The 25,458-nt window shown below is 62.1% G+C and overlaps 2 protein-coding genes and 1 long non-coding RNA gene across 3 annotated transcripts in view; 1 reads left to right on the top strand and 2 right to left on the bottom strand.

The window, feature by feature from the left end:
* The window catches only part of CSPG4 (chondroitin sulfate proteoglycan 4), a 36,977-nt gene extending 27,687 nt beyond the window's left edge, over positions 1-9,290 (bottom strand). Inside the window, exon 1 of the mRNA XM_077881967.1 lies at positions 9,061-9,290. Coding sequence (XP_077738093.1) covers positions 9,061-9,145 — 85 coding nt within the window. The 5' untranslated portion in view covers positions 9,146-9,290. The remainder of the gene's footprint in view (positions 1-9,060) is intronic.
* A 6,021-nt stretch (positions 9,291-15,311) lies between these two features.
* Positions 15,312-19,982, bottom strand: LOC144303580 (uncharacterized). Its single transcript, XR_013370606.1, has 4 exons — positions 19,844-19,982; positions 18,427-19,068; positions 17,423-17,717; positions 15,312-17,257 (listed from the first exon to the last, which is right to left on the bottom strand). It is a non-coding gene; the product is annotated as an uncharacterized LOC144303580 (long non-coding RNA).
* A 41-nt stretch (positions 19,983-20,023) lies between these two features.
* Positions 20,024-23,591, top strand: CIMAP1C (ciliary microtubule associated protein 1C). The gene is made up of 4 exons (XM_077881975.1): positions 20,024-20,377; positions 21,174-21,284; positions 22,236-22,349; positions 22,961-23,591. Exons 1-4 carry the CDS (start codon positions 20,257-20,259, stop codon positions 23,440-23,442), a joined length of 828 nt encoding a protein of 275 aa, XP_077738101.1. The 5' UTR covers positions 20,024-20,256; the 3' UTR covers positions 23,443-23,591.
* The last annotated feature ends 1,867 nt before the right edge of the window (positions 23,592-25,458 follow it).

Here is a 25,458-nt window from a genome sequence, read left to right on the forward strand (position 1 = left end):
TGGGATAGGTTCCTGCCCCCCATTCCGCCTGCACCTTCCGGGCCTGCAGACCCCCCCCCCCAACTGTCAGCGCCGCCCAGCTCTGCCCACCGCTGTGCCGTCTCCAGCCCGCCTCCTGTCCCCCGGCCTCAGGCACCGGCTCGCCACTCTGGCACCCACGTCTCTGTCTCCAGCACCAACTCTCCGGGGCCCTGGGCCCTCTTGCCAATGCCCCCAAGGCCCCTGCACCAGAAACACCCATGGGGCCCTGCAAACCCAAGCCCACCCATCTCAAGCCAGACTCAGTGTCGTCTCTCCCCACACCTGCTTGCCTTCCAGGGAAGGCCTCACCACCCGCGCATTGGCGGGCAGAAATCTGAAAGTCCTTTTGGACAGTCTGTCTCGTCCCTCCCCATGTTCCAGCCATCTTGCCCCTGAATTCTCTTTCGGATTCGTCTCCCCCTCTTTTTCCTCTGTGCCATCCCACAAGGCAGATGGTCACCATCCCTTCCGGGCTTAATGAACTTCCTGCCTTGTTTTGTTACCAGCAACCACCGTTAACCCCACACGAGAGTCACTCTGTCATCCCCCTGGGTCTGGAAGTCTTCGATGGCTCCCCACTGCCCCAGGATCAAGCCCCAACCGTAGGAGGGCACCGAGGGTGCCAGGCCCTCCTGCCCCAGCCCTGCCAGGCTTTCCCGTTCACCTCCCTCGACGACACCCCATGTGCCAGCCTCGCTAAGCCTCGGGCTGTCTTCCACCTGCAACGAGGCTCGCTGGGCCTCCCGCCGGGCCAGCTCTTCTTTCCTTTCCGCCTGCGAATGCCCTCCTGCTCCTTCAGGAAGGAAGCCTTCCCCCCACAGTTCCGGCTCTGCATTTGGGGTGCCAGCACCTCTCAACCATGGCCTGGGGACTTGTGCTACTGTCACGGCTCCCTGCTAATAGCACGTGTCTCGGGAACAAGACTGGCGGCACTTGGTGAAGGGAGGTGGGAAGCGGAGTGGGCCGGAGGGCAGCTGCCCCGTTCCTAGCTGACCCAGCCGCAGGGCTCGTCCCCACCTGGTCTCCCTCCAGGCTTCCCTTCAGTCCTCCTCTGCCTCGGGGTGGGGCGGGTGCTGCACGGTGGCTGGGGTGGGGCGGGAGGCTGCCCCAGCCAGCGAGTGCTTTTCTGGGCCTATGGTGACAGAGTCTGGTGCTTGTTTTTAAAGAAAATAGAATGGGGGCCCCTATTTATAGCTGGAGGCCGCAGCCCCAGACAGGAGAGGGCTGGGGTTGAGGCTGTGCAGGCTCGTTCAGGCAGGGGCCGGGGGTGGCGCCGTTCCCAGGCCCCCTGCCCCCCTGTCTCAGCCTCCACGGAAGTGCCTGTGGGATCCTGACATCCCCAAGACAGGGACAGGACGACAGGATGTAGCCAGTGCTTTGGGGCGGGGGGAGGAGGGGACTTGGGTGAGAGGATGGAAAGTCCTCTTGGGGTTGGTCTCTGGGGCCCAGAGCCTCTTATGGGAATGAGTGGAGGTGAGGTGTGTCTGCTGGGAAGGCCCAGGGAAGGACACGTGTGCGGAGGGCCGGGTGCACGCAGCACTTTGGGTCCCCCGGACTCGGACTGGGTCGAGGAAAGGGAACAGGCAGGGTTAGAGACCCGGGGCAGCGGGAGACAGAGAGACAGCCATGGGGAAGGGACAGGGGATGGGGGGAAGAGCTTGGCCCACTGCGCAGAGAGGATAAAGGAAGCCCGGAGGGGCTGGAGGTGGAGGCTTCTGGGCCAGGAGTCTTCATGGTGCTCTGGGCAGTGTGGGCAGAGCCTGAGCTGCGGCCGGAGGAGGCGCAGGGGCAGGTGTCTCTCTGCGGCCTTCGCCCCAGAAGGCCGGGCCGTGCCCACTCTGGCCCCACAGGGCCCGGGGCCTGGAGACCCTCTGTCTTGGGCGGGGGGAGGGGGGTGGCACAGACCTGCTTGGAGGCAGAGCAATGCTGTAGGGGCAGGGCTGGTGCAGAGGAGTCCCCGGGGGATGGGGCGAGGTGGTGCTGGCCGCTGGGACCCGCTAAGGGGTAGCCTGGCCTCACCTGCTGCCCCCTCTATCCAGACCCCTCCCTCTGCTGTGGGTTGTGCCCTTGGAGGCCGTGGCGTGGCTGGGCCCTGGGGCCTGGGGCCTGTGTCATGGAGCTGTAGCCACAGCCAGTGACTCAGACGGTTAAAAAAAGGAGCAGCTTGGAGCGGTGACTCAACTGGCTCTGGAGGGGCTGGGTGGGTCTGGCTGGTACAAGATGGGGTGGTCTGGGTTTATTTTTAGTAGGGTGGGGCTCGAGCAAGGGGGTGGAAGACGGGAGCCGGGGGTGGAGCAGAGCCCTACCCTCATCCTGGGAGAGCCCGGGGCTCCGCGCCGACTGGGAGAGTGGTTTCTAGGTACCAGGCTGCGCGGGCAGGCCAGGCCGCCCCTTCAGCCCCTTCCAGGCCAGCCCACTCTGCCGTATGTCCCCAGACAGGCAGCTGGCTCTCTGCACAGAGGCAGGGACCCCGGTCCCATTCTCCAGGAGCTGGAGCTCTGAACTTTACAGCTGACCTTGGGGCCTGGCTATGTGACCCCGGGGCCAGAGACGGGGAGTCTGCCCAAGGCCACACAGCAGGGCCAGGTACCCCGAGGGCTGCGGTCCCCAGCCTCCTGTCCCACCCCAGGACTGTGAGCGGTTGGGGGGTCAGGCCCTCACCGGAGTCCTCGCCCCTGGAAGAGCTCAGCTGGGCCTCAGCGGGGTGGCCCGAAGCACATGGGCATCAGATGCCCGGACACGGGGCCCAGGCGGGGGCGGGCGCCTGGATGCCGTTGGCGCACATGCACATCCGGGGAGCAGAGCCCAGCCCGGTGACTGGTGACGGGGGTTCCTTCTCCGAAGCTGGGGCCTGGACCTGCCCAGCCCCCACCTGAAGCGCCCCCCAGCTGGCACGCGCCCCCCTGCCCCCCGCCCCGCCGCAGTCTCCAGGAATCACTCCCCCCCCCCAGCGACTCTGATCTGGTGCACGTGCCCCCTGGCACCCCCAGCGCCCCGGAAGGGTCCCAGCAGCTCAGGGCGGAGGGGGGTCCTCAGTCTGGGCTCCCTCTGTGGCGCAGTCCCTCCCATAACGGCCCGTGGGAGCCCGGGTGGTCCCTTCACGTGTCCAGCCCTGCCCCCACCCCACCCCGGAGGGGCCCCAGGTGTGCCCAGGGGCAGGGCAGAGGTGGATGTCGAGGCTCCCGCCCTACAGCAGTTCCTACAGCAGTTCCTGCCGCTCATTCTCTTCATCCCCACCCCTGTGCTCTCTGGACGAGTCTGGGGTTCATCTTGTTATTCTTTCAAAACATCCTGGCTGTGCCCTACCGGGGAGCCACGATCTCTGTCTGGGGGCCCTTTAGGCTTTGGGATGAGGCCGGGGAGGGGCTGGGAGGGCTGGCCTGCTTCTCCTTACAGTGGGGTGGTGCTCAGCCCAGTGAGCCCTCGGCTGAAGAGCCCCACCCCCTTCCTGAGGGGTCCCCGGCTGGCCCGCAGCAGCTGGCTGGTGGACCCTTGGGGACTCATCGCTGCTTTTCTATGTCACTGAGTCCCACACAGACCTGCTCACAAGGCCGCCCCATCCAATCCCTGATCTCGGAACCCTTCTCAAAGATCGCCGGGTTGCTGGGCCTGCCCCCAGTCCAGAGGACAATGGGAGTAACCCAAAGACAGGGACTTCAGGGGCTGGCACCTGCTGAGCGCTTACTCTGGCAAAGGGCTCTGATCCTCAACACCCATGGGACGCAGGCATCATTTGTCCCCATTGAGAGAGAAGACTGAGGCTCAGAAGGCTGAGTCACTTCCCAAGGTCACACATCAAGGGGTAGGGCTGGAGTGAGGTCCTTGGCTCTCTAATGCCATGTTCCTTCCCCCGTGTCCCTGACCTGCCTCCCCGCAGCCCAGAGGAGGGAGCCGTGGGCCTGAGTCAGGACGAGGGGCAGGAGGGGCTCGCTCTTAGCTGCTCCCAGGCACCCAAAAAGGGTGATTTGTTCCTTCCCTGACCATGGTGGGAAGTGTGTGTGGATGTGTGCGCCTGAGGCCTGCCTGGCCGGCCTCCAACTGCAGGGGAGCGGGCTGGCCCAGCTGCTGTGCGCAGGGAAGGGGAAGGGAGGGGCCCAAGTCGTGGGAATCAGCGTCCGGGGCCCACTGATATTTATAGCTGGCCCCTCCTGGACCGTGGGCAGCGGTTGCTCTTAGGTGGGAAAGGAAGTTGGTGTCCTCTCTCCAGCCCTGTCCTGTCCCCAGAGAGGACGCAGGCCCCCAGAGGCCTCGCTTGCCTGGCCGTGGTGCTGGGGGCCGTGAATCCTGAGTCGGGGGTTTCTCCCGGGATGGCTGCTGAGGGGCTGGGCGCTCTCCTTGCTAGGCTCTGGGCCAGGCTGCTGAGCAACACTTGCACCCGCGTGTGCACGCATGTGCGTACGTGTACCTCCCGGGCATCACGCTGACGGAGGTCACGGCTTTGGCAGAAAGGCCTGCGGCCCCACGGAGAAGGAGGGCAGGGCCCCAGGAAGGGCTGGGAAAGGCTCCCGGGGTGGTGGTTCTGGAGCCGGGCAGTGAAGGATGAGAAGAGAAACCAGGAGCCAGGGCTCATGGATTCTCACCTGATGGCCGAGCTCCTCGGCCGCCCGTGGGACACGGGCTCGCCCCGAATGCCCAGGCTGAGAGGCCGGAGGGGGAGAGGGGGCCTGGCACAGTCATGGTATCTTGGGGCCCTCGGGAGGGTGGCACCAGGAGGCTCCTGCCTGCTGGGGGCTCAGGGACGTCCCGTTTGGTTCAGGGAGTGGCAGGAGGGGGATGCTGGGGCAGGAGAGGCCCGGTCCCCGGCCTGGCTGGGAGGACGGTGGGCTTGGCTTCTGTTCCCTGCCTTCGGGCCTCCTGACCTGACTCCATCTGGGAAAGGGCATGTTCCGGGCCCTTGGTGTCATCCTACTCAGTGATCAACATGCCCCTCTGGGCTCAGTCCTGCGTGGAGCAAGACGGTGGAGGCCCCTGGGGAGAGCCGACGGGAGGTGGGCCCGAGGGAGGCTGCTGGAGCTGTGGCCGCCCCAAACCAGGATTCAAGGACAGAGAGCAGGGAGGCTCAGCCCCCACCTTGCTACAGACTTGGTGTGTGACCCCGAGAGACTAGCTGTTCCTGTCTGGGCCCCTGTTTCCCTACGAACCATGGGGAGACTGGTTGGGGCTGGGGGGGCCTCTGCAGTAAGGTCTGGGAGGGGAGGCAGCCTCAACGACCCACCGGGACAGTCAAGCCATGAGACACGCACAGAAATAGGTTAGTGCCGCGGTGGCCCGAGGCCTGGCGGATGCACAGCGGAGTGTGGTCAGGGCCCAGGGGGAGAAGGAATGGTCCGCAGAGGGTGGGGAGCCCCGCCACCAAGCCACCTCGATGGCAGACCTCAGTGCTACTGCCCTACATCTAGGACGCACGCGGCTTCGTGTGCTATCCCGGCCATCGAAAGGGGTCGGGGACTTTCTTGAAGAGGATTTGCTTGTGCTGCCACAAAGTACAGGGGGATCTGGAGAGGTGGGGTAGGGGGACACAGGAGCAGAGATATAGGCTCCTCAGGGAGCTGTGTCTCCCCTGCTGGGGGGGTCTGGGCCCACCCGTGGGTGACGGCCCACCTGGCCCCACCCGGGCTGTTGTGGAGGTGAGTGACAACACTGCGACCTGTGTGCCCGAGCGTGCCCCGAGGCCAGCCCCTGCACTTCTCTGAGCCTCAGTTTCCACATCTCTAAAATAGGAATGTTTCTTGACTTGGGGGGCTGCTGTGAGGCTGTGCACACACGGTTGGCCTCCCCGGCCTGGGGGGGGGGTGATGCCTCTGCAGGTGGGAGTCCAAGTAGCCGATAGCTCCGAGCCCTGCTCCTCCTCCCCCGCTCGAACGACCCACCCTTCTGAGGCGCCCCTCCTCCGAGGGAATCCAAGTAAGAAACCGTCCATACAAGCTCCGTTCATTCCGAATCGCCCATCTACAGTCGGTGGTACCCATAACAGCATAACTTGAAACGCATCCGAAGCTGCACCCGGAGAAAGAGTCTTAACTCTAGAGAGCTCTGCAGAACTGGGCATACGTTGGGGCAGGGGGCATGTTGGAGGCAAGAGGGGAGCTGGGTGGAGCCAGGAGCTGGGGGAGCAGGAGCAGGCCCAGGCCCGAGGGCCCCTCGGGCACCTGCTCCTGGTGCGTATAGGGCGGATAGGGCCACAGACGGCGCAGCACCCCCTGCCCCCATCCCGTCCACACCTCATTCTCCCTTCTCCCGGGCGCCCCCGCCCAGGTTCGTGAGCGCAGCTGGCCCTGTACGCGGTTGTTCATACTTGTGCGCACACCCACATCTGTGTGCGCCAGTGAGGGTGTGCGGCGGGCTCTTCCAACCCCCTCCCCTGCCTGCCCCTCCTGGGCAGCACGCCCAGTTCCCAGAAGCAGCCTGTGCACTTCCTCTGAGAGCTCCATGCGCACCCGCTCCCCTCCCGCAACCGCGCCAGCAGCCTGGCCCACCTGGCCACCCGGCCCCAGGCGGCAGCACCAGAAGACCCTCCTGTCCCGCCCTGGGGGTGAGGTGGGGGGTGGTTCAGTTACACTCGGTCCTGGAACAGCTTTTCCAGAGTCTGGGTGGGCTGAGCCAAGGGCCTGGCCTCTGCGCTGCACACACACCTCCAGACCGCGGCTCCCCAGGGGATCCCCAGGGGCCGGACAATCTACTCGGACTGGATTCCTTGCCCTGGATGCCTCCATGGTCCTGTTCTCTCAGACGCCCCGAGGCCGCACCCGGCTAAATCAGGGGCCCCCTTACAGGTCCTCCTGCCCCAGCCCCAGCCCAGACTCCCACCTCTTGCCCCGTCTCTGAGAGCAGCTGTGCCAGGCGGGGCTAGAGGTGTGGGAGCCGCTGGCCCTGCGGCCTCGGCGCTCGGCGCTCGCTCGCCTGGACTCCTGCTGCTCCCCGGAGCCCGGCTGCCAACATGGGCTCCAACCCAGTCTCTCCCGCCCCGTGTCCCTCTGCCCAACGTCTCCCAGGGGGTTTCCCAGGGTGCTCGACTCCCAGGCCTCATGACCTAGATGCTCTGGGATGCTGACAAATGCAGGGAAAGCATCCCCTTGGGCCTCACTCTGGTACCTGAAACCTTTAGGGCCTTTGGGGCTCGAGGTGTCCAGGAGGGACGGGAGTGATGCCTTCCTCAAGTGGGGCCTGACCCCGTGCAGAGAGCAGGACATGGGGCTGAGCCAGGCTGGGGGTGGGGGTCGGGTGGGGGGGTGGGGGGCGCAGAGAGGGCTCGTTGGAGGGGGAGGCTCCAGCTCTCCATACCCTCCTCATTCCCAATTCTTCCCAAGGACAGAGGTGGGCTCAACATGACAACCCCCTGCTGCCGTGCCACTCCCCTGCCTTAAGGTCGGTGGCTCCCATTGCCAGGAGGCACAGGCTTGGGCCGTATTCCGATCTTTAAGGATTCTGTGCCCCGGCCCAATGGCTCCTCCTGGCTCGTGCTCACAATACATCTTCTAACCAGGCTGCTGGGCTTCCCGTCTCTACATGCTCTTCCCGTATCCACCCCAGTGCCTTTGCTTAGGCCGAGCTCCTGCCTAGAGTACGGACCCCCTTCCCGTCCTCCAAGGCTTGGCTCCGGGATCACCCTCCGGCCTGCCTCAGCTCGCCTGTCAACGTCTCTTCTCCATACTCCTCATCTGGATCTTTGCAGACATGAGAGGAGTTGCTGTGTGGGTTTTAATTTGCCTTTCTGCCTCCGGAATGCGTGTACGCTCAGCCCTTCCATTTCTGTGTGCCCCTCGTTGCCCAGCACAATGCTCGTACAGCGTGGATGCTGAGAAGATATTGGAGAGTGGGTTCCCGCCGAAGCCCAAGGAGAGCGGGTGCTGGAATCGCTCGGCTGGAGCCTGCAGGCTGCCCAAGCAGCCCACTCCGGTCACCTCAGATGGCCCCTGCCCACCTCTCCAGAGGCCCAGCCCATCACCCAGGCCCCGACACTTTGAAGGAAGGGGTCCCTGGGAAGAGGAGCAGAGAGCCTGGGGATCCGGCTCTGACTCACCCCAGTAGGGGGTCCCCCCTGACTCATTTCCCTCTGGGTACCTCGTGATGCTGTCCGTTAGAGCTGGCTTCCCCATAGGACGGGGAGAAGGGTGTGGCCCGGCCCCTGGAAGGGAGACTCCGGCCCTTCCTCTGCTCAGAGTTGCTTTTGGGAATGGTCCCGAAAGATGGAGGCTGGAGCACTGATTCATACTTGGGCAGTAGCGACTGATGAGCCCTGAGGCCACAGTTCCTAGGGCATAGGAGACCCTGCCTTGCCTCTGGGAAGAAGGCTGCCCTGGAGGGATCTGGGAGTGTAACACAGAGGAGAGTCCTAGTGCCCTCGGAAGGTCAACTGTCACCCGGTCTCTGCTGGGGTCAAGCGCCAATGCCCAGGGCAGGGAAGCGTGGCGCGGGTTGCCCGGGGCTGTCTGAGGGACCCTCTGAAGGTGCCAGGAGGCTGAGGAGTGGGTGCCCCTGGCTGTCACCAAGCAGGCCTTCTGGGTCAGCAGGGGAGGGAGGGGAGTCAGGAGCTGAAGAGGACAGCAGGAGGAAGGTGGGGAAGGGACTGTACCGACCTGCCCGGGACACGCAGGGGGCAGGGGAGGCTGCAGGCGGGGGTGGGGGGGTGCCCTGCGGGGCCCTGCGCGGGTGGGGCAGGGTGGGCCCCTCTCGGTTCCCGCCTCAAGCACAGCGGTTCCTGGCCTGGGCGGCTGAGGCTGGGCTGCTGGCCGCTTGCTGTCCCCGGGCGTCCTTTGGGCACCAGCGCGGGCACCTGAAGCCTCGAGGAGTGGGGAGTGGGGAGTGCAGCCGGGGGGCGCCCCTGAAACCCCCCCCCATCCTGCACGAGCCACACCCTGACCTGGCGGGCCAGCCTCAGTGGGCCCACGGGAGCCCCGCGGGACCGCCTGCATCCCGGGTGGGACCCCTGCGGCCGGCCTGGGGTGGCAGCCGCGGCCCCTGCCCTCACCGGGCGCCTCCGGGCCCTCGGGTGCCCTTCCCTGCCGCCCAGCACCCGCTCCCCCCGCAGCCCCTACTCACCCGCGGAGGCGGCGCCGGCCCACAGAGCCAAGGCCAAGGCCAGGGGCAGCGCGGGGCCCGGGGGCGCGGGCGGCTGACCCCGCATCGCGGCAGGTCGGCGGGGCCGGGCGGAGCCGGAGCGCGGGGAGCCCACGGAGGGCACCGGAGGAGGCTGCTGCGACTGGGGCCGGCGCTGGGCCGGCGGGGCCGCCTTCCTTGACTCGGGGGCGGGGCAGGGCCAGCCCGCGCTCCGGTTTCAGGACGGCTCCCCCGCGGCCCCCTCGCCCCCAACTTCCTTAAAGGGCCCGAGGCGGGCTGCTCCTCCCCGGGCAGGGCTGGGATGACCCCGCCAGCTCGGTCAGACCGCGGCCCACCCTGCAGACCTGGCACCAAGCCCCCGGGGAGCCGGGACCCCGCGCTCAGACCCCAGGGCTCCCGGAGACCTGCTCCCCCGGGAGAGCCGAGCTGGGCTAGCCCCTCACTTCTCTCTCCTGCCCTCGCGAGGCCTGGGGTGCGTGAGTGCACGCGTGTGTGCCTGTGTGTGTGTACACGCTCCGCGCCCAGGAGGACAGCCGCCTACGGCTACGCAGACTGCTTTGGGCTGCTTTCCTCTAAGGTCTCCTGGGGACTGTATTTGGGCAGAGAGCACTGGCCTGAGGTCCTGCACTGCTGTGTCCCCTGACATCGTGACCTTGGCCCTCTGTCCTGCAGAGCCTCTGCTCCCCGGTCTGTAAAGGAGACATGTTCTAGACTCTCCCGCAAGGCAGGAGGGATTCTCAACCCCATAGTGTCATTTGCCTCAAAATAACCCTGTAAGATGGGTGACTCCCTCCCTTTCCCTCCCCCACTCCCCACCGCCCCATTTTATGGGTGCAGAGCTGGAAGTGGTTCTTACAAAGCCCCAGGTGGAGTATAGGTCCCTGGCCCTTCGGGACTAGGACCCCCGGCCTCCTAACTCCTGAATCCAGGTGTTTGGGCTTCCCGGGGCTGCCTCCTGGAAATCTGGCCCTGGATTAGCTCCTACCTAACAGCTTCAGGTTGGGGCCCTGCTCCTCATGACTCCCTCCTAGGCAACAGCATCTCCCTTGGCCCCAAACAGGAGGAGAAAGGCCAACACCCCTGCAGGACTGCCCGCGCATCCCCGAGTCACAGCATGGGCATCGTCTGGTCTCAGCATCTCTGCCCGGGAGGCGGGTGGAAGAGCACCCCTAGAGTGCTTTCCCCTCCCTTCTCTCGTCAGAGCCCCTCTTTCAGGGGCGCCTGGGTGGCTCAGTGGTTGAGCATCTACCTTTGGATCAGGTCATGATCTCAGGGTCCTGGGATCGAGTCCCAATCAGCTCCCTGCTTAGTGGGGAGCCTGCTTCTCCCTCTCCCTCTTCCCCGCCCCTGCCCCAGGCTCATGCTCTCTCTCAAATAAATAATAAAATCTTTAAAAAAATCTCTCTTTCACACCTGCCTGCTTCAGCCCACCCCAACTCCACCCCACCAGCACTCTCTTCCCAGCTCCTCTCCACCTTAAAACTTTTGAAATTAATTAATTAATTTTAAGATTTTATTTATTTATTTGAGAGAGAGAGAGAGAGAGCACACAGACAGGGGGAGTGGCAAAAGGAGAAGGAGAAGCAGGCTCCCCACAGAGCGGGGAGGGCAACAGTGCTTGACCCCAGGGCCCCCTCAGATCGTGACCTGAACTGAACATAGATGCTTAACCGATGAAGCCATCCAGGTGCCCCTAATTCATTTTTTATTCAAGATCTAAAAAAAAAAAAAAAAATCATAATCAACATATTCTGTTATATCAGTTTCAGAAGTAGACCATAGTGACGTATGCATCACAAAATGCTCACCTCAGTAAGTGTAGTTACCGTCCATCATCGTACAAAGTTGTCATATTATTATTATTTTTAAGATTTTTATTTATTTATTCATGATAGAGAGAGAGAAAGAGACACAGGCAGAGGGAGAAGCAGGCTCCATGCGGGGAGCCCGACACGGGACTCGATCTCGGGACCCCAGGATCGCGCCCTGGGCCAAAGGAAGGCTCCAAACCACTGGGCCACCCAGGGATCCCCAAGTTGTCATATTATTGACTCTATTCCCTATGCTGTACTTTTCATCCCTGTGACGTATTTATTTTATAGCTGGAAGTTTGTACCACTTGATCCTCTTCACCTATTCTGCTCACCCCCCACATTCCCTCCCCTCTGGTGACCCTCCGTTTGTTCTCTGTATTTATGACTCTGCTTCTACGGTTGCTGTTTGTTTGTTCGCTTGTTTTGTTTTTTAGGTTCCACTTATGAGCCAGACGATACGGCATTCACTTTTTTCTGGCTGACTTATTTCATTTAGCAAAATACCATCCAGCTCTGTCTGTGTTGTTGCAAATGACAAGATTTCATTCCTCTTGCTGGCTGAGTAATATTCCAGTGTGTGTGTGTGTGCGCACAGGTGCTGGAGACCTGGGATCAAGTCCTGCGTCGGGCTCCCTGCATGGAGCCTGCTTCTCCCTCTGCCTGTGTCTCTGCCTCTCTCTGTCTCTCACGAATAAATTAAATCTTAAAAATAAATAAATAAATAAATAAATAAATAAATAAATGTGGAAATACTGATCTTCTGCTACTTCTATTTTTAGTTTTTTGAGGAAACACCGTACTGTTTTCTAGAGTGCCTGGGCCCTCTCTCTTTGACTAGTGACTATGCCACCATGTGTACAGCATTTCATAGTGTGCAACAGAATTGAGCCCCATTTGCGGATGAAAAAACTGAGGCTGAGAGAGATTGAAGGCCTTGGGCCGGTCTACATGGCCACGAAGAGGTGGAGGCAGGTCTTTGAGGGCAAGCCCGGTGCTCTTAGCACCACAGCTAGCGTGCTGGTGTCATGTCTGTGCTGCGGTTGTGAAGCTGATCTCGAACCTGGGCCCTGAGTTTGAAACCCAGCCCTCCTACGTGGCTGCCCAACCTTGAACAAGCTGCTCAGTTTTCTCATTTGCAGAACTGGGTTAGTGAGGATTAAATGCGTTCATGTACCTCCTATGCCTCCCCGGGGCCGGGCATGCAGCAGGCGCTCCACACACGCTTGTCCTTTCTCTTCCTTCTCTGTAGCGCTCCCTCCCTCCTGCCCTTCACAGTTTGTACACAGCTCCACACTCACCACCTCCCCCGATGACAAGTCAGACCCTTGAGGGCTGAACTTTCCCTGCCAGGGGCAGTTGCATGCAGTAGGTGCTCAATAAATGTGCACTGGGGCTGACTAAGAAGCCAGTGCTGCTGTTCTGTGGGGATTTTGGCAAAAGGAAGAACTCCCATCTGGTTCACCCTAGGAGGCCTGGGCGGGGCTGTGCTCAGCTCATCTCCGGTGGTGGTGGTGGTGGTGGTGGTGGCGGTGGCGGTGGCGGTGGGGTGGTGGCCGCGGTGGCGATCCAGCCATTGATGCCACAACTTGTCACCGCTTTTCCTTCTCCCCGAGTCAGCAATGCACCTGGTCCTCGTTAGGGGTTAATGACTGGCCAAGTGTGGGCCTCGGGTTGGGGTGCTGCTGGGAAGACTCTGTTTGGAGGCAAAGAGCTTTCTTTTTACAAATGAAAGAAGAGAAGAGACAAGGCTTCCGCTTCTTTATGAATCAAACACTTGGGTGGAGATTCCCGCAGCCCGCACCTCCCTTCCTTCCCCCTTCCCATCTTCCCTCCTCCCCGGATCCGACCACGCAGATTCACCAACCACAACCAGGAGTCCTGTCTCTGTGGAGCCTGCAGACCGTTCCCGCCCACAGCCGAGGCTGGAGTTGGGATTAGCTGCAGCCCCTCCCGCCTTGTTGCCCGCTAGGGAGGGAAACACAGGCCCCAGACAGAAGCCACCACCCCCCACCCTGCACTGCGGGCCTCACCCGCACCTGCCTCTGCCCGGGCTCCCGGGTTAACAGAGCATTCACCTGGTCTCTTGACACCCCAGACGGCCAGGACCTGAGCAGAGCTGACCGGAGCCTCTCTGGCATCCTCCCGGGCCCAGGCCTCCTCCCCTCTGCCTTCCAACCTTTGCCATCCAGTCCTCTGGCTTGGGCCGGCCAGGTGCCCTCGGTGGCTGGCCAGCCCTCACTGCCCCTGCCTCCCTGGCCTTATCTCATCCTCCTCCAGGAAGCCCTCCCAGTCCTCCATGCCATCCACAGACACCCCAGACACCCCGGAACAGTGATCTCCGGCTTCTCCTCCTGCCTCCTGGGGCAAGCCCGGCGGGGTCAGGGGGTGTGACCCAGTGCTTCCCCCGCCCCAGCCTAACTCCTCAGCAAATCCCGGGGCAGCGCTCGGGGCAGGGGAGGGACACACTGAAGAACGAAGGAGGATGGCCACCACTCAGCGGAAGGGGGATTCCAGCGTTCTGAAGCTTCAATGACCTGCGGTATGTGCTGCCTCAGTTTCTCTAAGTGATCTGCCTCTGTGAGAACAAGACAACAGCAAGCCCGGCATCGGCATCATGCACCGCCCCCCGCCAGAAGAGTTCCCCTGAGATGCTGGCCACGCGCTCCTGGTCACTCTCACCCTCGGTGCCTCCTGGGCTCAGTGCCGGCCCTGGCAGCAGCCGTGGCTTGGTCCTGCCCCTGGTCAGCACCTGGCACTCCGAGTTCCTCTGTGTTTTGCACTCTGACCACATGGGCTCCACCCAGGGAGCCTGTGGCCAAAGCCAGCTTGCTGGTAAGTGGCGGGTGCTTATGCCCTGGACGGGGTGGTGTCCGCATTGGGCTTCTAGCAGTCCAGGTCCCGCCCTTAGGGGATTGGCTTTCTGCCACGAAGGACACAGGACCTAGGCCACTTCCGTGCGGGGGGACACAGGCTTTGGGCCTTGGTTCCACAGCCCTGCAGTCTCCTGGCCAGGGGCTCCCCCGGCCTGGGCTTCTGACCAGGGGCCTCTGCTAGGGGTGTTCTTGCTTCTGTTCCTGGCTGGAGGCATCCACGGGGCTCCTGGAAGGGCAGGCAGCCAGGCCCGGGGTGCGGGTCGGGGAGAGGCAGCTATTCCCAACAATTACACAATTCAGGAGCCGAAAAGCCGTGTTTGGCATCCTCAGGACTCAGCTGTGGCTACGAGCCCAGTGGCAGGGCTTTGCCCTCCCTGGGGGTGGGTTTCGAGCCACCCCCAAGCCCTACTGGGGAGATGGGGCAAGGGGTGGTAGGACCCCCTCAGAGTCTCCGATCCCTGGGCAGGCCACACCACGTCCACAAACGCTGTGGCTCCAGTGGCTCCGAGCAGCTGGCCACAGCTGACTCCCCGGGGGCTGTGCTATTTCTAAATACTGGTTCGTGCTGTTAACCCTCGCTGTGCTCCTCGGGTGCGCAGGGTACGCAGGGTACGTGGTGGCGACCTGCCCAGTGTGCCTGCCGTGGGGTGCAAGAGCCGTTTGGATGGAAAATCTGTGAGCGTGCTGGCGCCTTGGAGGCCAGGGCAGGGCCCCGGGCGGGGGTGAGCACCTGCGGGCGGGGAAGAGGCGTGCGGGCCGCGGCGTGGGCCTGAGCGGGCAGCGGGGCTGAGGGCGGGCCTGCCCAGCCCCTTCCGCGCGGCCTCAGGTGAGGCTCGCGTCCCCGCACCTTTCCTCGCGGCCCTACATCGTGCAACCGCGATGCTGTCTGGGCGACGGCTTCCCACAGAGGTGCCGCAGCTTTATAGACGGCCGAGGGCAGGGCCTGGCGGTCGTGAGGCCGAGGCCAGCGGTGGCTGACGGGGCCTGCCCTCCGCACAACTGCCGGGGCCCTGAAGGACAGGCGGGGCTGACACCCCAAGGCGGCGTGCGCCTTCCGTAGGCGCTCAGGCGTGCCCTTCAGCCCCTACTGGCTTGTTGTCCTTTTTTTTTTTTCTTTTTTAAGATTTATTTGGCTGAGAGAGTGAGTGCACAGCAGGGGAGCAGCTGGTGAGGGGAGACGCAGGGAGCCTGATGCGGGGCTCCATCCCGAGACCCTGGGGTCATGACCTGAGCCGAAGGCAGATGCTTAACCGACTGAGTCACCTGCACGCCCTGGCTTGTCGTCCTTGGATAGCGAGAGCCCTGGGGTGGCCAGCCCCCACCATGTGCCTCCACGGCCCCCGCCTTCTGGGGTTCAGCCCTCGTGCACCCACCTCCACGCTGGACAGGGCTGAGCAGCCAGGCGGGGTTGTGGAAGACATAGCAGCCTCTCCCTGCTTGGGGAGCCGGCCACCGAGACCAGAGGGGCCCGGGGAGCCCTGGATGGGAAGGCCGAGGCCCTCCGCCCGCAGCCAGCCCCAGCTCACCGCGCATCTCGGACGTGGGTCTGCCAGCAGCCATCACCCTCCAGATGGTCGCAGCCCTGACACCTCCACTGCTGTCTCTTAGGGACCCGGAGCCAGAACCATCCAGCTGAGCCGCTTCTGAACTCCCGACCCACCCAAACCACGTGCAATAGTAAATGTTTAGGGCCACCTTAAACTCCTACATTTTGGGGATAACTCGTTATGCAGCAGCAGATAACTGATGCGAATCTGTAAACGTGTAAGTGGTAGTCCAGGGGGCGCAGCTGTGTGGGGGACCGGGGCTCCAGGAGGAGGACTCGACTCTGACGAAGAGGGACCTTCCCTTCATCAGTCAATGGATGGACTCATTCATTCATTCATTCAACAAGCATTCTTTCTTTTTTTCTAAAGATTTATTTATTTGAGAGAGAGAGAGAGAGAGCAAGGAGGTAGAGGGGCAGAGGGAAAAGGGACAAGCAGACGGCCCACTGAGCCTGGAGCCCGATGCGGGGCTTGGTTCCAGGACCTTGAGATCATGACCCAAACTGAAATCAAGAGTCAGACACTTAACTGGCTGAGCCACCCAGGCGGCCCGCAACAAATACTTCTTAAGTACTCACCATATATGTCAGGTGCTCTGCAGGGCCCTGGGGACACAAGACCAAGAGGCAGGGCCCAGCCTTGGGAGCTCCCAGGCTCCCCAGAGTGATGGGGTGACTGGATATGCAGAGTAAGGACGAGGGAGATGTCAGGGACGAGTTTTCAGGTTTCCAGCTGGGGCTTGTGGACGGCTGGTGGCGTCATTCATTGAGGTAGATGGGGGGCAGGTGACGTCTCGGGAGAAAAGCTTTGGGTGTGTTGATTTAAGGTGCTTGTGAGAGAGCCAGTGGCCCCGTGTAGGACATGGGATAGGTGGGCTGAGAGCCCCCGCGCAGGCCTGGGCCAGGGGCGCATCTGTCTGGGCATCGCTGGAGTAGACTCACCCGGACTGAAAGAACCCGCAGACCAACCGCCCTGGTGGCAGGAGGGCGGGTTACAATGACAGAAGGGGATCCCGGGTGGCTCAGCGGTTGAGCACCTGCCTTTGGCCCAGGTCATGACCCCGGGGTCCTGGGATCGAGTCCCGCGTCGGGCTCCCTGCATGGAGCCTGCTTCTCCCTCAGCCTGTGTCTCTGCCTCTCTCTCTCTCTCTCTGTCTCTCATGAATAAATTAATAAAATGTTTAAAAAAATAAATAAAATGACAGGAAGGCCCAGGACTGAACTCTGAGACACTAACACTCTTTCTTTCAGCTTTTTGACGTATTTCAGACGTACAGAAAAGCAGGCAGACCGTCACAAATATTTCCCACTCTCTTCACCTACATTTCCCCAACGTTAATATTTCGCCAGATACTAAATTCTTTTCTATGTATATACATCACCTCTCCCGAGCTGTTCCAGGGTGAGCTGCGGACACGACGCTCCTTCCTCCGTCCACACTCCGGTGGCTTTTTCCTCGGAACAGGGGAGCAAGGGCCTCCTCTCCCATAACCAGAAGAGCAGCGACCGCCGTCAGGAGATTAGCCTTGGTGCCGTATTTGTAACCAGCCGCAGACCTGCATCCTGTTTTGCCGATTTCCCCAATAATATCCTTGATAATCAGAGAGCATCCTGGCCGCCGTATCGCTTTTCATTGTCTTCCCTCTTGGCTTTCTACCAGTCGGGGAAAGTGCTTTCCTTCGGTGTTTCTTGGTCTTTCGCGACATTGCCATTTTCGGCAGGTACAGACCAGTTTTTTTTGTAAAATGCATCTTGACTTGAGCTTATGTGGTCTCTTCACAATTGGGCTCAGGGATCCCTGGGTGGCGCAGTGGTTTAGCGCCTGCCTTTGGCCCAGGGCGCGATCCTGGAGACCCGGGATCGAATCCCACGTCAGGCTCCCGGTGCATGGAGCCTGCTTCTCCCTCTGCCTATGTCTCTGCCTCTCTCTCTCTCTCACTGTGTGCCTATCATAAATAAATAAAAATTAAAAAAAATGTTAAAAAAAAAATTGGGCTCAGGTCCTGCATCTGCAGCCCCGAAGGGATGCTGCGCCCCCGCTCAGTGCATCCTCCCAGAGGACCAGCGCATTTTCCTGCCCCCCCCCTTCGATGTTAACTCCCATCACTCACTTGGTCATTTGGTCGAGGGGCTGCTTCCGGCCTCGCTCCTCCCTGAAAGTCACCGTTTCCCCCTTTGCTATTAGTGGGCATAGGCCAACGATGGAAGGTCAGGCCGAGGAGCAGGAGCCAGGAGGCGAGCTTGCGGAGGGGAAGAGGCGCCCAGGGAGGGAGGGAGCAGGGTCCTCTGGTGGGGGAGCTCCCTGGGCAGCTCGGGGTCCAGGTGGGGCACAAGAGCCCTGCAGGCGCTGAGGTGTGAAAGGAGGCCCAGGAGAGGGACAACCAGGAAAACGCTTCCCAGGGAGGTCTGGACAGGAAAGAGGGACATGGGCCGTGGAGAGACGGTGTGAGCGCGGGCTGGGGAGATGGCTTCTAGCCCCGCTCCAGAGCATGACGGAGGGGACCAGGGGACGGGCTCTGCTTAGGCAGAGGGATGGCAGGCCCTCTGGGCGAGTCCTCCTGAACCCCAGGAGGGAATGCGGGTGTCCAAGGCATGGTTGGAGGGTTTGGGTTGGGGTCTGGTGCGGCCCTTCCCTGTGCTGAGAAGGGGGGGCACACGGGGCTGAGGGAAGGCTGGGCTCGACCCAAGTGACCTCTGCAGAGATGGGCGCTGGTGGCCTGGCGGCAAGGCCGGGGTTTGGAGGCCCTGGTCCTGACCAGCCGCTCTTCCCGGGCCGGGGACCTGGTGGTGGGGGCGGGCTGCAGGAGGTGGTGGTTCCTAGCAGTGCCACTGGCCAAGGAGGGCAGTGGGGGCAGGAGGGGACCTAGTGGTGACGACAAAGAACTTGGGTAGGGATGGGCCTCGGTGCGGGTTGTCCGGCTAGGGTGTTAGGGTGACAGGCTGCGGGCCGGAGGAGAGCTCAGGGCCTCCAGGTTTATGAGTCGGGACAGTGGGCCCCCTGAGGAGACGATGGCTGGAGGGGGACACCCTGGGTGCCGAAGCCCTCAGGGAGTGGTATCTGACGAGGAGGGGACCCTGCCTGGGTGGGGAGCAAAGAGGCCAGGGGTGCACTCACCTGGGACTCTGAGTGGCGGATGGAGCAGCTCTGCAGAGCACCGAGGGCCATCTCGGGGGGGCCGGGGGGGTCTCTGCTAAACTGGAAGGAAGGGGCCTCTGGAGCGGGAGTCGGGGCGGCTCCCCTACCCAGGAGAGCCATGCGAGGGGCTGGCAGGCAGGAGCAGGGCGGGGTGTTGTAGGAGGGCCCCTGGCTCTGAAAACCTGGGAGACTCTAGCCCGCCTGGGGCCCCGGATCAGGAGGTGGGGGCCTCAGCCCACATGGGGCCCCAGTCAGCCTTGAGGGGACCCTCATGGCTTGAGCCCGGAGGCCCGCAGCCTCCTCCAGGAAAAGCTGACGAGGATGGGGGTGAGGAGGAGGCACTGCCCGTGGCCCGAGGCCAGTCCCTGCCTTGCCGGGCCCTCTCGGCCCCCTCGGTCCAGAAATCAGAGGCTTAGCTGCCCCCTGGGTGATGGGAAGGGCACAGGGCGGGTCTGTGGCCGGCCGCGGGGTGGGGGGGGGGCGGCTTCCCTCTGTTCCGGGCCCTTCAGTCCCACAAGGCTTCTGGGGGGCCCAGCACGTCTGGCCTGTCTGCTCCGTCCTCGCTGCGCCTGCCGGCCGCCCCGAGCTCCGAGTGGGGCCTGGTTTCCGTTAGATCGGAGGCTGCGAGCAAGCCAGAGAGCCCTGGGTTTGTGTCCCGGTTCTGTCCCTGCTACTCACATAACGGGAGACCTTGGCTAAGCCCTTGCCCCGTCCGGGGCCTCAGTTTCTTTATTCGTGTGCTGGGGCTGTGACAGGCACCCCTCTGCAGTCAGCAGTCATCCGTTCCCAAGACGGAAACCCCTCCTGGCGGGTGCAGGTCAAATCCCCAGGCCAGGCCATGCACTGGGGGTGCAGGCAGGCCCTGGGGCCCCCAGACCTCCTGGGCTTTTAGGGCCAAAGGCGCCCCCAGCATTTCCTCAGCCCGAGGGCTCATCTGGCAATCATTTGGCAGCTGGGGATCCTCTCTACCCCTCAACGTTCCCTCTCACGCTGCCCTACCCCAGGTGCTCTGGGCCACAGGCACAGGGAGTGGCTTCTCCAGGCCTCGTGCCACTCCTCCCTCCTCCTCATTTGCTTCCCATTCCCTGCCTGAAGTGCCAGCAGCGGGCAAGCCTTCCTTGAGCCGGACTGGATCTCTAATGACACCATGCCCTGGGGTGGGAGTCTGGGAAGCTATCAGACAGTCACACCTTAGTGTGAAATAATTGGCTTGATCCTTTTCCAAGGAAAAATAGCCGGAAGGGAGGGCGTGTCCAGAGCTGGGGGGGGTATGGGGGGATAGGTGGGAGGGGCAGGGGATAGAGGGCCGCCCCAGGGGACCATCCGGGCTGCAGAAACCTTTCCCCCAGGACCCACGCACACTTTGCATTCCTTCCTCCCACTTCAGAGCACCCACCGGGAGTGGAGAGCTGGCTCTGTCACACCCCCCCTCCCTTTTCCTTCCCTGACTCAGGGTTCTGGGCACCCTCAGGCTGTGTAGCCTGGTTGGGAGTAGGGAGCCGTGGGGCCTAGTTTTCAGGGTTCTATAGCTGAGCTGCCACGGTAACTGGGGGAAATAAACACTCCGGGTTTCACAGTCCAAGTTCTGCGATGATGTCATCCTAGCTCTAGCCTGCTGGGTCCTGTGGCTGGCTGCACCCCAGACGGCCTCAGCTGCTCAAGCCAGAGGCTCCACTTCCTTCCCAACCCCCATGCAGCCTCCTGAGTGGGGGAGAGAGTGGACACAGGGCCTGGTGGGGGGCATCTGGGACATGCTTCATATAGGCCTAGCTTCTCGCTGACCACTTGGACCCCTCCTGGGCCGCAGCCATGAAACTGCCCAAGGGGGCCAGGAACTCGGTGTTCTATGGGCAGCACCCGGAGGAGGAAGTTCAGGTGCCCTCGTGGCAGGAGATAAAGCAGAGCCCGGTGATCATGGCAATGATCAGAGGTGAGAGCAGGCCCCCGCCCTGAGCTTGGCCTCTCCCCTCTGCAGGCCCCCGAAGGTAACCCAGCCGCAGAGCTCCTCAGGGCTCTCCTCCACGCCCACAGACATCCATACTTTCAAGCTTAACCCGAAAGGCAGTATTGGCTGCGGGGAATTGTCAGGGGGCTAGGGGTGGGAGGGAGCGTGGCGTATGAAGTGAGGCCAGTTCTGGGAAAAAGGGAGTCAAAGGAACATTTAGCTCACTTGCAGCTGGCCGGCCTCACGTCTCTCAAATCTTACTCTCAACTGAAAGCAAACTAATTCTCACTACATTGTTAATGACTGATTGTTGGCCTACGTGGGAGGTGGTTTAGTACGTGATTGTATATTTGGGGTTCTGTTGGCTGATTGTCTCAGGGTTTTCACATTACCAGGCTTGCGTGACTTTGGGTGAACTATTTCTAAGTCTCAATTTTCTCATCTGTAAGATGGGAAACACAATAGTATCAGCGTTACGGAGCTGTTAGGAGGCTTAGCTGAAATAATCGGTGTAAAACACTTGGCTGCGGTGCTTGGTGCAGAGTAAGTTCTCGGTTAATCGTAACTCTTATCTTTTGTATCACACGTTGCCCGCCTAAGGTACACTGCATTTTATCTGGGAGCACTGTCTTTCCCTAAAGGAAGCTCGATGGTGGGGTTTGTGGCAGTGTGACGTCGGCAGAGCAAGGACCCCGGTGTCCTCATGGCACACTGCCTTTGGGGCGTCCCCTGCCTCTCCCCAGTGGGTCGAGGCTGAGGGCTGCCCTGTCCATCCTCGCAGGTCCGGGCCCTGCCAAGTACCTCCGGCCGTCCTGCACGGGCTACTTAGACCATGACATCTCCATGTTCCAGGAGCCGGCCTGTACTCTGCACGCCAGGCACTCGGAGAAGCGTACGTGCTCGCCATGCCCGTGCCCGTCAGCCCATCAGCCCGTCAGCCCGTCAGCCCTTCAGGCTTAGGGTTATTATCGTTGGATGTTTGGGGCAGCAGTGAGGGGCAGGGAGCCACTGTCCATAGCCAGGGGACCCTGGGAACCGAGGTCACCCTGAAGAGGACACCCAGGAGGCCCACTGGGGCCAGAAGGAAGCCAGCAGGGCTGCTCAGGTGGCGCGTCCCTCCATAGGCCACTCTGCGGGTAGCTCCCAGCTGGGCCCCGGAGGGAGCTTCGAGGGGGCACGGGCACTGTCCGACGCCAGAGTCTTCTCTCTGTCTTATCTCGGGCCGGGGCCCTTTAGCTCTGGCTGCTGTGGGTTCACTTGCCACAGAAGCCGGACAGAAATAGCTGGGGAGTGGGGGAACTGGTGGGAATGGTGGCTCCCCAGGCTCCCCGGTGGCTTAGAACCACCTGGAAGGGCAAGAGCAGGAAGCCACAGAAGAGCTCTGGCTGCCGGCCAAGGCCAGTGCGAGGAGAGCACGTGCGGGGGTGTCTAGGGGTGTACCCGGGGCGCTGAGATCTAGAGGCCAGCTGGGTCCCTCCCTGGCATGCCGTGGCCTCCCCAGCAGGGAAGCCCCTGTCCTGGGCTGGGCCCCTTCTTAGTACTAACAATAGCCCCTGTGCCAGTTATGACCCCTTGGTACCAGTCCCTGATGGGGGCTGACCACGCTGCCGAGCAGCTGTTCTCCGACCTATTTCTCTGAGCAAGCTCTTGAGGCTGGTAGGCCACTCGTTAAAAGCCCCATTTTGCAGATGAAGAAATCAAGGTTGGGAAACACCCAGGAGTCCAGGGAATCAGAAGGGAGCCCTCACTTCTCTACTGGGCCAGGGGATCTCACAGGGAGGCAGTCGCGGCTCACCCGAGGGTGGCCTCTGGGGCTGACCGCGCCTCTCTGGCTGCCCTGCAGGGATCATGGACATTTGCAGCTCGGGGCCTTGCTGTTTCTTGGATCCCAAAATAACTCGGTTTGGAATGTCCAGCTGCCCGCAAGTCCCCATGGAGGAGCGCATCTCTAACCTGCGTGAGACCGGATAGGAGGGGGACGTGGGGGTTGGGAGGATGGGGAATGGGGGCCGCCCTTAGCACCTGAGCAGGGACAAAGGGTTTTGACTTCCCTTTGCCAGGTGTGTCTTTGGACCTTGGCATTTCCCTGCAATGTTTCATCAAGACACTGATGTCATCATATCTGTGTCATCACAGTGCTTACGTCTTGAAGCCGACGTTACACGTATATGTCACTGGGTAGATGTTATGATAAAACTGTCACGGGGCTCCTGTTGCATCAGGGATATCGTCATGCTAACGAGCTCACAGACTAGTGATTTCGGGGTGCTTTCCGGGGGCCGTCACGGGGATGCTAACAGGATGCGGACATCCCAAGGGTGACGTTCTGATGACACTTGTGATTTCATATTATGAAAACAGCGTCAGTCCTCACGTCAGGGTGGCCGAGGTCCCTTCCCCTGCCCACAGCCCTATGCAGGGGCGGTGGTGTCCCTGCCTGACGATGAAGGGGCTATAGGAGAGTCACGTCAGGCTACCCAAGACCCTCGCCTCTCCACCATCAGCCGGACACCAGGAGACAGCCTGGCTCCCACCTGAAACCCTCCCCCTCCATTCATCCACTTGCAGGCCTGAGCCCCAACCCAGCCTCCTGCCATTACTACTTGGAGAAGATCCACCCGCCTGGGGAACGCAGGGCTCCCCAGTATGCCTTCGGCCACCGGTGCCCGTACAGAGTGCTGGACCCCAATCCAGCCCCCAACCAGTACCAGCTGCCCCTCTTGTTGGGGCCCAGCAACCCTGTCAGCCGAGCTGCTCCTTGCTATAGTCTTTCCTCGGAGCACAAGAGCTGGTTCTACAAGGAGAACGTGGCAGGGGGCCCTGGGCCAGCCGCGCACTCCCGGCCCGAGCCCTCCGTCTACCAGAACCGCAGCCCCACGTACAGCATGGCCAAGCGATTTGCCTACCCCATGGACCGCACGCCTCGGCCCGGCCCTGGCTCCCACAACGCCCAGCAGGTGACGGTGCACAAGCCCTGCGCCCCCGCTTTCTCCATGGGCATCAAGCACTCGCCCCACCTGTGCCCGCTGGTCATCGACATTCAGGACTAGGGCCCTCCCGCTGCCTGCACCCGCCCCTCCCCGCAGAAGGTATTTTTCTATATTGAACTGAGCAGCTCGCTGAGGTCTCCCGTAGCAGAGCCGGTGTGTCTAGCGCACAGAAGGCATCAGATAAATGTTTTCACTTATTTAATTTTTCATTTTGCAAGCACGGCTGCTTCCTTTGGGGCCTGCCCTGGGTGGTGAGGGGCCGGGGTGCTGGGAGGCATTGCAGGGGTCCCTGTGCGGGGGCAGGTCTGTTCTGGCTCACCAGGGAAGGCGGCCACATGTCCTCCGAGGAGCCCCGGGAGGGACCCGGACGGCTGTGTGCTGGCCCGAACTCTGCTGCTGCTCTGCTCTGTGGCCCTGCGCAGCTCCCGTCCCCGCCCTTCGGACAATGAGCGGGAGCATCGGTCTGGAAGGTGCCGCTCCACAGCGGGGTGACTCTGATCCCTGACAGTGGTCCCGGCCCGGGAGGGACCGGAGCAAGGCAGAGGAGGGAGGTGTCGCCTGGTTGGGGTTGGGGGTGGAGGGAGATTTTCCAGGCAGAGGGACACAGGAGGACACGTGGAGACAGTGTGGGAGGGAGGCTATTCTTGGTCCGCAGAGATGGGAGCAAGGACATGCAGGGGGGACCGCAGTGTGCGGGGTGGGGCCTGGGGAGGCTGGCCCCCAGGGGACAGGGGACAGGTCCTGGGCAGCTGGAGGGCGCTCTGGCTTCGCCCCAGCCCGATGCGGTTGGACAGGATGCTTTGGGCAGTGAGAGAGGCCTGGGCAGGATGAGCAGAGCGGGGGCTGCGCTCCGCCCGGGAGGAGGCCAAGAGGCCGAGCCTACCGCTGGGAGAGGGGTCTGCACGCCCCCGACCCCCACCCCCAAGCTCGCCAGACGCAGCCTCGCCCTGCGGCGCCCGTTGCAGGAGAGAAGGGGCCGCGGCAGCCAGGAGGGGGCGGTGTTGCCTCACCCATGGGTCCAGGCCTGGCCCACCCGCCCCGCCCCACCCCTTGCAGCTCCGAGGCTTGGGGCAGGCAGGTGCCCGCTGGGGAGGCTGGGGTCCACTTGAGCAAGATTCAGGTTTTCATCAAAAAACGAAAACTGAAGAACCAACTGTGGATGGAAGGATGGAAGGGATCAGAGGCTATCTTTGGAATATTAAAACCACAGTCACAACCCTGAGTACCTTTAAAGGGGGCTTGTAGGAAAGCCCACGGGGTCCCTACCTGAGTCTGGGTGCAGAAATCCTCTCCCCCTGCACCCCGCGATAGGCCCCAGGCCTGGGGTATGGCGTGTGTCCTGTCGTCCCCCATCCTGATCCTCGGCAAGGCTGCTCTGGGCAGGCTCCGGAGAGAGCGAGTGAGCCTGGGGACCCATCTGTCTTGCAGCAGATTAGAAAGATGTCATTTTGCCGACAATGCCATTTATCAAGGCGGCTGCAAAAATTAGGGATGCTTGGCTGAAAGTACCGGGTGGGGGTGGGGGCCGGCAGGTGGCAGCGGCTGCTGCTCTCCGGTGTTACCGGGTCAGGGAAGCTACAGGCCAACCTCTGAATGGGGCTTTTGGGACTTAGTGCTGATCCTATTCCAAGGCTCTCCATTGGAAAAATGAGGAAACCGAGGCCCAGAGCCAGGGAAAGGATGAATGGCCTGTCTCCAAATCAAGGCCGAGGCTCGGTGTGTGAGCAGGCCCAGGGCTCGGGGTGCGGCTAGAGTCAGGGCTCGGTCCGGGACAGACGGGCTCAGTCGGCCACCAGACCTGGGCAGGGCCTGCATGTCAGCCTCGAAGCTAGAACTGACCCCTGGTCTGTGATCCCAAGGGAAGGAGAGGAGGCTGGAGGACTCAGAATGAGCCCTTGGAGGATGAAGATGTTTGGAAAAGAGACGGCCCCGCCGGAAAGTGGATGAGGCCTCCGGGGAAGATGGATGGGCCTTTCCTTGTGCCTCAGCCCACAGAATGACAAGGTCATTTAGCTTGAGATCGACCTTCGGTAAAGCAGTCCCCGTGTCCAGTGGTGACGGGGCAGGTGACCGGCA

The sequence above is a fragment of the Canis aureus genome, chromosome 32 (genome assembly GCF_053574225.1).
Source record: "Canis aureus isolate CA01 chromosome 32, VMU_Caureus_v.1.0, whole genome shotgun sequence".
Lineage (NCBI taxonomy): Eukaryota > Metazoa > Chordata > Mammalia > Carnivora > Canidae > Canis > Canis aureus.